At 52.2% G+C, this 11279-nt stretch overlaps 2 protein-coding genes across 3 annotated transcripts in view; both read left to right on the forward strand.

The window, feature by feature from the left end:
- The window catches only part of Plaur (plasminogen activator, urokinase receptor), a 13702-nt gene extending 8919 nt beyond the window's left edge, over positions 1-4783 (forward strand). Inside the window, exons 4-7 of the mRNA XM_021168535.1 lie at positions 661-816; positions 1337-1471; positions 3037-3183; positions 4070-4783. Of these exons, the coding sequence (XP_021024194.1) occupies positions 661-816; positions 1337-1471; positions 3037-3183; positions 4070-4305 (674 nt within the window). The 3' untranslated portion in view covers positions 4306-4783. The remainder of the gene's footprint in view (positions 1-660; positions 817-1336; positions 1472-3036; positions 3184-4069) is intronic.
- Positions 4784-10918: 6135 nt separating this feature from the next.
- The window catches only part of Cadm4 (cell adhesion molecule 4), a 22106-nt gene continuing 21745 nt past the window's right edge, over positions 10919-11279 (forward strand). The window contains exon 1 of one of the 2 annotated variants that reach the window (XM_021168710.2): positions 10919-11052. In XM_021168710.2, the coding sequence (XP_021024369.1) occupies positions 10989-11052 (64 nt within the window). In that variant the 5' untranslated portion in view covers positions 10919-10988. The remainder of the gene's footprint in view (positions 11053-11279) is intronic. The other variant, XM_029479180.1, reaches the window with a different exon arrangement.

Below are 11279 nucleotides of genomic sequence, written 5' to 3' on the forward strand. Positions count from 1 at the left end.
GTGGCTCAGTGGTAGAGCCCCTGCCTAGAATCCCCCAGTGAGGGGCTGGGGGCGTGGCTCAGTGGTAGAGCCCCTGCCTAGAATCCCCCAGGGAGGGGCTGGGGGCGTGGCTTAGTGGGAGAGCCCCTGCCTAGAAAAGGTGCTATTTAGGATGATGCAGAATGAGGAGGAGTTGGGAAAGACCAGGAGTAAAGGAAGGGTGTTCTAGACAGAGACAACAGAATATCAAAAAGTCTGGTGCCGCTCAGGGTCTATGTTCTAAGACTGTGGAGCCAGTATGGAAGAGAGCTTGGGAGGGGCTGGCGCTTGGAGACGGGGCAGGACAGGTGTCAGGGACCCAGTCCTCAGTGGGCCTTGAATGCCACACTCATGTGCTTAGCTGTTAATCTAACAATAGGGAGCTATGGAAGGGTTTTGAGCAGAGGAGAACTGGATTAGATGTGCTTTAAAGACTTCATTTTAGGGCCATTTGAGAGGAACTGGGGTGGAAATGGGAGTGGCTAGAATGGAGGCTGGTATTGAGGAGTACCAAAGGCTGGAAAGGACAGAATTCGTTCTAGAAGGATTTGGGATAAGTAGGCTTGGTGATTGGCTGCCAGGTTCAGAGGGGAGTTCTCTGCAGGACCTGGCTGCCAACACACTGCTTCCTTCTCTTCCTAGGAGTCCGAGGCCGTGCTTTCCCCCGGGGCCGTTACCTCGAGTGTGCGTCCTGCACCTCTTTGGACCAGAGCTGTGAGAGGGGCCGGGAGCAAAGCCTGCAATGCCGCTATCCTGCAGAACACTGTATTGAAGTGGTGACCCTCCAGAGCACAGAAAGTAAGCTTCCATCTGCTGGGCAAGTCCTAGTAGAGATCTTCAAGTCCTGGGAGCAGAGCGCAAGCAAGAGACAACTGAATCCACACACAGTCACGGGACCAACATTCTCAGTGACTGGAAGCTCCGGGTCACTGGATCGGCTTGGGAGTGACCAGGAACCCAGTTACCTTGTCATGTCTTGCATATTGCTTTCGTTCTGATGACTGCCTCATGGCACAGTATGGCCACCAGAATTCCAGACTTGGTGTCCACATTCCAGGGAAAAGAAAAGGGGAAAGAAGGACCCAAAAAAATTCCTTTGTTTTGTAAGGGTTTTCTTTCTAGAAATCCCAGAAACGCATAAGGATCTATTTATCGTTCGGGCCTCCTTTATCTATAACAAAGGGAAAAAGGAACAGGAAGCCCTTTGGCTAGGGATGAAGTTACCCTAAGTAATAAGGGCCTCTGATAAAAGGGGTGTGAGCAAGGGGGCAAGTCAACACCCAGCCCCTTACCGGGATCTGCCCTCTGCCTTCTGCAGGGAGCTTGAAGGATGAGGACTACACCCGAGGCTGTGGCAGTCTTCCCGGATGCCCAGGCACAGCAGGTTTCCATAGCAACCAGACCTTTCACTTCCTGAAGTGTTGCAACTACACCCACTGCAATGGTGGCCCAGGTAAGGGGCAGGAAAGATGAAGTGGACATTACTGTCTCTTTCTACAACTCTCTCTCCTCACTCTCTCCTAAGTCCGTTCAACCAGCATCAATATCGCCTCTCCTGGAGGTCTACCCCGACTTGCAAATCTTCTTCCGGGTCACTCAATTACCCATGCCCCAGCTCTGCCTACTCTGGGTGGGGACTGTCCTGCTGACAAAGCTGTGTGTCCTGAGAATGCAGAGCCAGGCAAGCCACCGTGATGTCCCAACACATCATGAGGTTAAGGCCAAGGAAACCATTTCATAGCAATCTCATAGAAATACAGCTCTTCTATAAACCGAGCTGGAGAGGTGGCTCAGTGGTTAAAGGCACTGGCTGCTCTTGCAGAGGACCGACCAGGTTTGAGTCTCTGTGCCCACACAGCTCACATCTGTAACCACAGTTCCAGGGCATCTGGTGCCCTCTTCTGGACACCATGGGCATTGCATGCATATGGAACATAGACACAGGTGCAGGCAAGAACTCATTCATACACATAAAATAAATAAGTGTGCTTAAAATTGTTAATGTTCTGCAAAACCCTGCTTTTGATTCCTGGGACAGGCGGTTGAAGCCAGGGTCTTACACATTTCAGCAAGGTCCTCAGGCTTGTCAGCAGGCATCTTCACTCACTGAGCCATCTCAGTCCTAAACTTACTATTTAATATTAATTAATTTGAACCTAAATACAATCTCAGTACGCCAGAGGTGGAGCTTCAGAGGTTCACAGCTGTCTCCTATACAGTGAGTTCCAAAGCTAGTCCAGCTATATGAGACCCTATCTCAGAAAAAGAACAGAGAAAAGCCAGGCGTGACCAGGCAATGCCGTTCATATCAGACCATAGAGCAGCTCTTTGTCCAGCAGCACTTTCCACAGTAATAGACATTGTTTGTACCGAAGGCTGAAGAGATGGCCCAGCACCATCTACTAAGAGTAGATACCAGACCTGGAGTCAGTTCCCAGCACCCATGGTGGAACAGCTCACAATTACCCATAACTCCAGCTCCAAGGGATCTGATGACATACATACGTATAGTTTTAAAGTGTGAGTGCACGCGAGCCCACATGAGCATGCCGTAGCTTAATTGTAGAAGTCAGAAGACAACTTTGAGAAGTCATTTCTCACTTCCCACCATGTGGGTCTTGGGGCTTGAACTCAGATCATCACACTTGGCTGCAAGCTCCTCTGCCTGCTTAGCCATCTCATTAGCTCTAGGATTATATTTAACAATAATTCATTTAAACCTTAAGAAGCACAGGTAGTCAGTGGCTACTACAGTGAACAACTCTGTATAGTAACGTTTTAGAGAGTGGGGCCTATTTGATAATACATAGTTTGTTAGGGTCCACCATCAGTTGCCTAGCTAGATGTGAGTGGAGTTCAACCCTGGAGAACCCAATGCCAAAAGAAAATGCAGTTCCAGGGCATGACCATCAGGTGGCGCCCTATCACCTCAGGCTGAGCGTGGGCAGATGGATGGCTGCATAGACCCAGTGCTCATCTTCGTTCCCTGTCGTTTTTTTTTTTTTTTCCATCTTTAAGTTCTGGATCTTCAGAGCTTTCCACCGAATGGCTTCCAGTGTTACAGCTGTGAGGGGAACACTCCCCTTGGGTGTTCCTCCAAAGAGGCGTCTCTCATCAACTGCCGGGGACCAATGAATCAGTGCCTGGTGGCTACAGGCTTAGATGGTAAGGCCCTGTGGGAGCTGGAAGGAGACCCACTGAGGCACTGAGCGCTGATCAGACTGATTGACAGATGGGCGGGGTGGATCGTCCTATGTTAAAGGCCACACTTTAGCTGGGGGTGGTGGTACACAGCTTTAACCCCAGCACTTGGGAATCAGAGGTAGGTGGATCTCTGGGTTTGAGGGCAGCCTGGTCCATACAGAGAAGCCCTGTCTAGGGGGTAGGGAGGAGGCGGTGTCTACCTGCAGAAAGGACAAATTGCAACATGAGAGTTTGACTCTGTGGAGCCAACAAGAATAATACACTTCATTACACCCTAATGTTTTTCTTTGAGACTGGGTCTTATTCTGTCGCCCTGGCTGCCCTGGAACTCACTCTGTAGACCAGGCTGCCCTCAAACCGAGAGATCTGCCTGCCACTGCCTTCTGAGTGCTGGGATTAAAGGCGTGCACTATCATAGCTGGTCTCATAAATAATAGTTTTGATGGGGCGGGGGGGATGCCTGTGTTTTTCATAATGAAAAAGTGCAAAGAGAGTGCTGTCATTGTTTACTGTGTGGCAACCCTCTTCCCGTCTGGCTCTAATAGCAGACAGCTGGTCCCCGGCTCTGCTTTCGTGTTCCGCCTGTTGCAATATCATGTCCTGGGGTTTCTCTGGAAAAGTATCTCTTGTACACGCAAAAAGCTTGGAAGGGCCAAATGACATCTCAGTGTTACTATGAAATCAATCCTGGTGTGAGTCTGAGGCACTGCCAGCGGTTCCTGGAACACACTTTGGGAAGCCCTGCTCCCAACAGGGAACTGGCGGTTGGCGATGGCGTCCACCACCAGGAGCCTGTCACTTTCCTGAGAATTCTCACTTGGACTCACTGACTCTTCTCTTTCCTCAGTGCTGGGAAACCGGAGTTATACCGTAAGAGGCTGCGCCACGGCTTCCTGGTGCCAAGGCTCCCACATGGCCGACTCCTTCTTCCCGACCCACCTCAACCTCTCTGTCTCCTGCTGCCACGGCAGTGGCTGTAACAGACCCACAGGGGGCGCCCTCAGGCCAGGCCCTGCTCAACTCGGCCTCATTGCCTCTCTGCTCCTGACCCTCGGACTATGGGGCATCCTCCTCTGGACCTGATTCCTGAGCCGTCAGCCCTGGCTGGACCCAGGGACTTTTGACCCCCTCCCCCCTGCTCCATCTTTGAGGATGTGTGTGCCGTCATGTTGTCTTCTTTGGGCCTCAGTTTTTCCATGAACCAGAAAAGAACTGGAACAAGGGCTGCGGGCAGCAGGGGCCTCTTAGTTGAGATAATATTGTTGCTGTTGTTATTATTATTATTATCATCATTATTATTGCTCTAATTTATTATATAAATATATATATAAAAGATTTTTGTACCAGTGAACAAAGCTGGGTCTCCCCACTGTCACATTTAGCTTGGGAAGATGAGAGCAGCAGGGAATTGTTTTTTGTTTGATTTTTGCTTTGAGACAGGATCTCACCATGTAGCCATAGCTGCCCTGGAACTTACTTTATAGAACAGGCTAGCCTAAAACTCACAGAGACCCACCTGCCTCTACTTCCTCAGTGCTTTGATTAAAGGTGTGTACCACCATGCCTGGCTTTCTTTTCACCTCCCTGTTTTGAGACAAGGTCTCTTACTGAACCCCAGAGCCCACTGGTTTGACTATGCATGTTGAGAGGCTGAGGCAGATCCTCCTGTCTCCCAAGCGCGATAACCACAGAGGCACTGAGGCTGTCTGGGTTTTTTTTTTGTTTTGTTTTGTTTTGTTTTTTGTTTTTTTTGTTTTTTAAATGGGTACAGGGGAGCTGAACTCAGGTTCTCCTATTTCTGGATCCAAGTACTGTATCAACAAAGCTGTCTCCCAGCCCCCCCAGTCTATATCATTGCTGATGCCTTCCGCGGGGGAGGGGGGGGGGATGAGCCAAGGCTATATTTCCCATCATGCCCTGCAGCAGAGAGCCAAAGATGACGTTTTATGAGATGCTTCCTAGTTGAAATAGAAAATAGTCTCACTGTGATGCCTCGCAAAAGACACCGAAGCTAAGGCTTCCTTTCCCATGATGCCTTGCAGTGGGACTCAGAGGGTAGAAATGGCTACCCCACAGTGTCCTCACAAGGTCCTATTCTACGGTTTGTATTAGGCCTCAGTCTCTCAGGCTCCTGAGTTGGTCTTCCAGGATCTTTAGCTGCAAGAGATAAAATCGCTTTGTGCTGACTTAAGCAGAAACTGTTATTGGAAGTTAGAATCTAGGCAAAGTCCTGGGTCTCCTGGGGTTTTGCTGGGGACAAGAAAGAACCTGTGTAAACCAGAAAAGACTCCCTCCTGCTGATTCTATCCCTCCCTACCTTTTCGCACATGCGCGCGCGTGGGGGTGGGGGTCAACCTCGGTCATCTTGCTTAGAAAGCACCCACCTTGGATTTAAGACACGGTCCCCATTGCTCACTGGCCTGGAGCTCAGACTGCCTACTTTTGACTTCCCACATAGTAGACAGAAACACCTACCGTGGAGCTAAAGACCAAAACCACTTCAATTCCTTTTTCCAGGTTCTCACATTTTAGCTAAAGGATCCACCAGTTCTGCCCACGGCTCCCCTCTGCTTGGGGCCAGGGAAGGTCACCTCATCCCGCAGTTCTCACGATCTACGGCCCACTCACTGGGGAGCCAGGAAACAGACCCCGTGGGAGGGATCCTGCCACAAGTAAGAAGGAGTAACTAGAGAGACAAGCCAAGAAAGTTCCCATCACTTAGAATGTTCTCGTTGGCAAGCAAGCGGGACCGCTTCCACATGATCTGTATGAATCACGTGGCCAGGACTGCACCCAACTCAAGATGGCTGAAAGGAAAGAGGAAATGCTTTTGCTCATACAAAAAGCAGTTGTGGAGCTAGGGAATTCCTGAGCTGATTAACTCAGTGTCCCAAATGGCCCATGTTTGTCTGCTTCGTGATCTCAAGATGGCTGCCTCCATTCCAGGCATTACACCCATGTTCAGAGGCGATAGCAAAGGGGTCATTTACTCCGGTGACTTCTTTGAAAAAACACAGGAAACCTACAACATTCGTTAGGCAAACCCTGCTTGGCGTTCCACTTACCTGGACGGTCTCATGCATCTTTGTATCATCGGGTCAGTGAAGGGGTGGGCACTGTAGTGAGAAGATCACTGGTCTTCTCAGAAGAGAGCAAAGGGGTGGAGGTGGGACTAGGAAACCCAAGAGCAAAGTCAGTATGCTCCCATGACATCCTCCATGTATGCAGTTCATGGTGCATGGGTGGCCGCTTCCATCTCTAGACAGTAGGGCCAGCAATTCCATTCCAGCATCCACCTGTGCTTGAGAAGGCTGCTTTCCATTGTAAGCAGAGTTAGGACCTGTGGTCCTCTCTGATATAATTAGCATAGTTGCACACCCTTAGCCAATGTCTTAGTTATGCTACAAGCCCGATGACCAAAGCGACATATAAAAGAAAGCCTTTAATTGCGCTTATGTTAGAGTCCATGATGGAAGACCAGAGGCATGGTGACAGGAACAGATAAACACATGTTTATCTGCAAGCCTGAGGCAGAGGGAGCCAAGTGAACCCCCAGAAACCTGCCTCCAGGGACACACCTCCTCCAAGAAGGACACACCTCCTAATCCTTCCCAAACAGTTCCATCAGCTGCAGCCCCAGTATTCAAACATATGAGCCTAAGGGGGCTGTGCTCACCCAAACCTCCACAGGAACCATAGATGCTGGTTTAGGATACAAATCCCAGGGCCCGAGAAGTGGAGGCAGGATCTGGAATTTGAGGCTACAAAGTGAGAGCCTTTGTGTGTTGAGACAGGGAGGAGGAGGAGAAGGAGGAGGGGGAGGAGGGAGAGGAGAAAGAGGAGAGGGTTAGGCTAAGAGTTCCTGATATGCAATGCTGAGGACCAGAGTTGAGATCCTAGCCTTCGTGTAACAAGCCAGGCATGGAGCAAACGCCTGTAACTCCAGCTCCAAGGGACCGGATGTCCTCCTCTGGCTTCCAAGTACCAGAACACACACATGCACACACACACCTCACATGAGAGAGAGAGAGAGAGAGAGAGAGAGAGAGAGAGAGAGAGAGAGAGAGAGAGAGAGAGAGAGAGAGAGAGAGAGAGAGAGAAAGAGAGAGAGAGAGAGAAGAAAAAATGCACATAATCACAACCCACCCTGTCACTTTGGCATAACCTGGCCATTTGTCTATGCTGAGAACCAATGGTTTCCCTCATCTTAATAGACGGCTGGCAGACAGCCCTAGGGCTAGAATTACTAGTGAGGCCAGACACGGGGAAGAAAAGGATGGTTGAACAAAGAAGTCTACTGAAGAAACTCAAGGGAGAGCCCTTGGCCTCAGTGAAACGGGGTGGGGTGGGGTATGTGGAGGCTACACTGGCCCTAAACTATGCAACAGGAGCTGACCTTGAATTCCTGAGCACTGAGATTACAGGTGTGTGCCACCATGCCTGGTTTCTGTGGTGCTGGGGATCACACTGGGGTACACACGGCACCCCCTGAGCCTTGGCTACAGCCCACTGGAATCATCGCTCTTTCACCAGCTGAATTAGTTGAAGTAGGTTTCTGTGTCGCTTGCACCAAAAAGCCTACAAAGAGAGGGCCTTGAAGGAACAGGACCCCTATCTACTAGTGACCTGCCCTCCCTCGGCAGATGCAGAGAGGACAGATGAGAACCAGTCTTTCCCAAGGTGCCCAAAGCTGGGAAAGAAGACATGAGAGACAGATGGATGGAGGTCCACCTGCTTGCCTAAGGACAAGGTCATCAGGGATAACTATGAGTCACTCCCCTGTAGTGGTGTGGGTCTAGCTTGGATGCATGCCAACAAGGTCTGTGTTGAAAGTGCATCCTGTACTAAGGAGATAGACCAGTCAGTGCTCAGTGTGCAAGCATGAGGACCTGTGTTCGATTCCCAGAACCTATGGGAAATGTAGTCAGACATGGTGGCATGGGCTGGAAACCCCAGGATCTGGGAGACACAGACAGGGGGAACCCTGGGGCTTGTTGGCCAGGCAGTCAAGTCAGTTGGTGAGTATCAGGTAAGTGAAAGAACTTGTCTCAAAGGGGGAAAACAGTAGACACTGTTAGGAAAAGTATTGGCTCAGGACACTCCAAGATCAAGTTTTCAGCACAAAGGAGGTTTATTTGCCCCAGAGGGACAGAGGGCAGGGAATCGGGAGACAACAAAGACAGGAGATAGGGGATGAGGGAGAAGGGGAAGGGAACAAGGCAGAGAGAGGAGGGGTATTTCTCCCAGAGTGGGACAAAGGACTGCCTCTGTATCGAGAGGAGACAGGCATGGCCCATAAGCAAACAGCAGTCTTTAAGGGGGAAACCCGCGTTAGGATGAGGTGTTTAATTTTAATTGGTCTTGTTAATTAGGTGAGCCAAGGGGGGGATTTTGATTGCTGGACCCTGGTGGTTAGTCTCAGATGGAGGAAGAATCCAAATGAGGGAACAGACCCTGGTGGCTGGGCAGAGAGATGGGAGGGAAGGGCAAGACCTCAGAGCTGTGCTGGCCAGGCATGAGCTGGCCAGGGTCCCTTCAGACACACCTGAAGAGAAGTGACACCTAAGGTTATCCTCCAGCTGGCACATGCAGGTGCACACACACAGAAATACACATTCACCCAGAAATGCATACATACACACACAGGCACACACACACATTCACACCTTAGCCTACAGATATACACACCTAGAAAGACACAAACACACACATCCACAAAGAAACACACAGACATGCACACACTCAGAAAGAAAGACACAAACATAGAAAGATACACACACACACACACACACACACACACACACACAGGAACATTAATCCCCTTGTAAGCCACTAAAAGGATGGACACTTAATCCAACTACGATGCTTAGATGCTCAAGAGGTGGGGCTTCTGGGGCTGCATCAGTGAAGTCATCCGGGTGGATCCCTCATGATTGAACACTGGCAGCTGGGTGAGCACGGAGACCAGGAGACACACGTGTGCTTTCTGTCTCATGCCACGTGACACCCTGAGGCCTCTCAACAAAAAGGCCCTCGGCAGATGCAGTTCCCGAGAGCTTGCCAAAGCAAAGCTTCCTTCAGAACTCATCCAATCTCTGTCACCAAGTTACTGGCAACAAAAAAACCGGTTAATAGACCCTGAACAAGTATCCCCGAAACAGTCTCTCACCTCGCCCGCATCACAGAGATGAGCGGCTTTGTTACTCCGTTCCCTAATCTACGCGGTGAGCCGAGAATTGGGAAGAAATGCAGCTGCTCACAGCTGTGGGTGGATATGGAGTTACGGTAGAAAACAGAGAGGCTGCTGGGAACCATGGTCCTTGAAACAAGATGCTAGGAGTTTTGGTCCTGACATAAGAGTTGATGAATTTGGAACTAAAGACAGAAAGGATGCTGGGAGCTAGGCACTGGACAGGAAGTGTGTCATGTGATGATGACCCTTGGTTGACCTGGATATACAACAGTTTAGAAGTGATGGAGAGAAAATAAAAAGCCGAACTTTTCAGAATGGGCATATGTTGACGCAGTTTACCTGCTGTCCCTGAGTCTTGTGAGAGGCAGAGGCCACCCGCACCTCACTTTCTTCCTCTTCTTGGTCCTATGAGTCATAAGCCTGCTCCAGGCCTTCAGGTGGCCACAGAGGTGGGTTCAGGGGAACCCACACCCAAGAAGAAGAAAAAAAAAGAGTAAAGTTTGGAGGGATGAGTCAGCCCCCCTCCAGGATGAGGAACAGAACCTGAAAGGCAGAGTCACACAGACAGACTTGACTGGACAGTGTGGGAAAGAGTACAGCGCCTGGATGCCATACCTGGTAGATTGCCCCAGGCAGGGGCTTCGCTCTCCCCAGGGCCTAGGGTTAAGACTTCCTTCCAGTCTGGTTAGCTTTCTGGAGGCCCCTCCCAGGGAAAGAAGACTGAAACTTGGCGTGTCATGGTCAGGACTAGAGGGAGGGAGCGGATCCTATTCTACGCCCTGCCCAATGAAGTCCACACCTGCTCAGCCACCCGCTGCTGCCCAGCCTCTCAGGCTTTCCTTGCCCACATACACTGTGGCATCATCACACTCTCCCCCAAAGCTCACACTCACAGCACACGCCAGCATCCCGCACCTTCGCGCGCTTCCGAGCATCGCCCTCTCGCGCATCTCCCAAGCATCTCCCACGCACCCCCTATGGGTTTCCCGAGCAGCTTCTGCACAACCCCCGTGCATCTTCCCTGCATCTCCCGTGTGTCTTCTATACATTCCCCCGTGCATCTCCCGCGCCTCTCCCACGCATCTCTCGTGCATCTTCCGCGCACACTCCGGTGCATCTCCTGCGCATCTTCCCCGCGTCTCCCGTGCAGCATCCTCTAGGGAGCTCCACTAGTCCAGGCTACGCCTGCGCGCACACGCACGCACACCTTTGCACCTTCACACGACCCTCACGACCTTCCGCTCTCCTAAGTCCTCCCCCACTGGCTCCCACGACGCCGTCACGCTCACGCCCAGCCCTCGCGCCCGGGTCCGCATGCTGTCCTGCTCTCCCACCCCCGTGCGCGCCCTTCCGCGCTCCCGTCCTCCCTCTCCCCGCATTGTCTGGGCCCCTCTGTCCCCGTCCGGTCCCCGCCCCTTAGCTGACGCCACGCCCACCAAGGCGCGCAGTGGGCGGGGCAGAGGGCGGGACTGGACTCGGGGGCGGGGTCGGCGGCGCGGGAGGTGCAGGTGCCGGGCCGGGAGCGAGCGGCGGCGGCGGTGGCGGCGGCGGTGGCGGCGGCGGCGGCGGCACCATGGGCCGGGCCCGGCGCTTCCAGTGGCCGCTGCTGCTGCTGTGGGCGGCCGCGGCGGGGCCAGGTAGGGTGACGGAGGTGGGGGCCGGGTCGGTGGGCTGGATCGGGGTGACGAGGGAGGTGTGCGTATTGCGGTCGGGTTGGGGAGGGGGTCTCGCCGCTGTGACAGCTGGGTCGCCTGGGGGCCTGCAGAGGCCGGAACAATGCGCTGCTTGGGGGGGGGGCGGGGGCTGCGGGAGACCCTCGTCCCCGGGACAAAGCGCAGCGCGGGCCAGGAGCCCAGAGCGGCGG

The sequence above is a fragment of the Mus caroli genome, chromosome 7, assembly GCF_900094665.2.
Source record: "Mus caroli chromosome 7, CAROLI_EIJ_v1.1, whole genome shotgun sequence".
Lineage (NCBI taxonomy): Eukaryota > Metazoa > Chordata > Mammalia > Rodentia > Muridae > Mus > Mus caroli.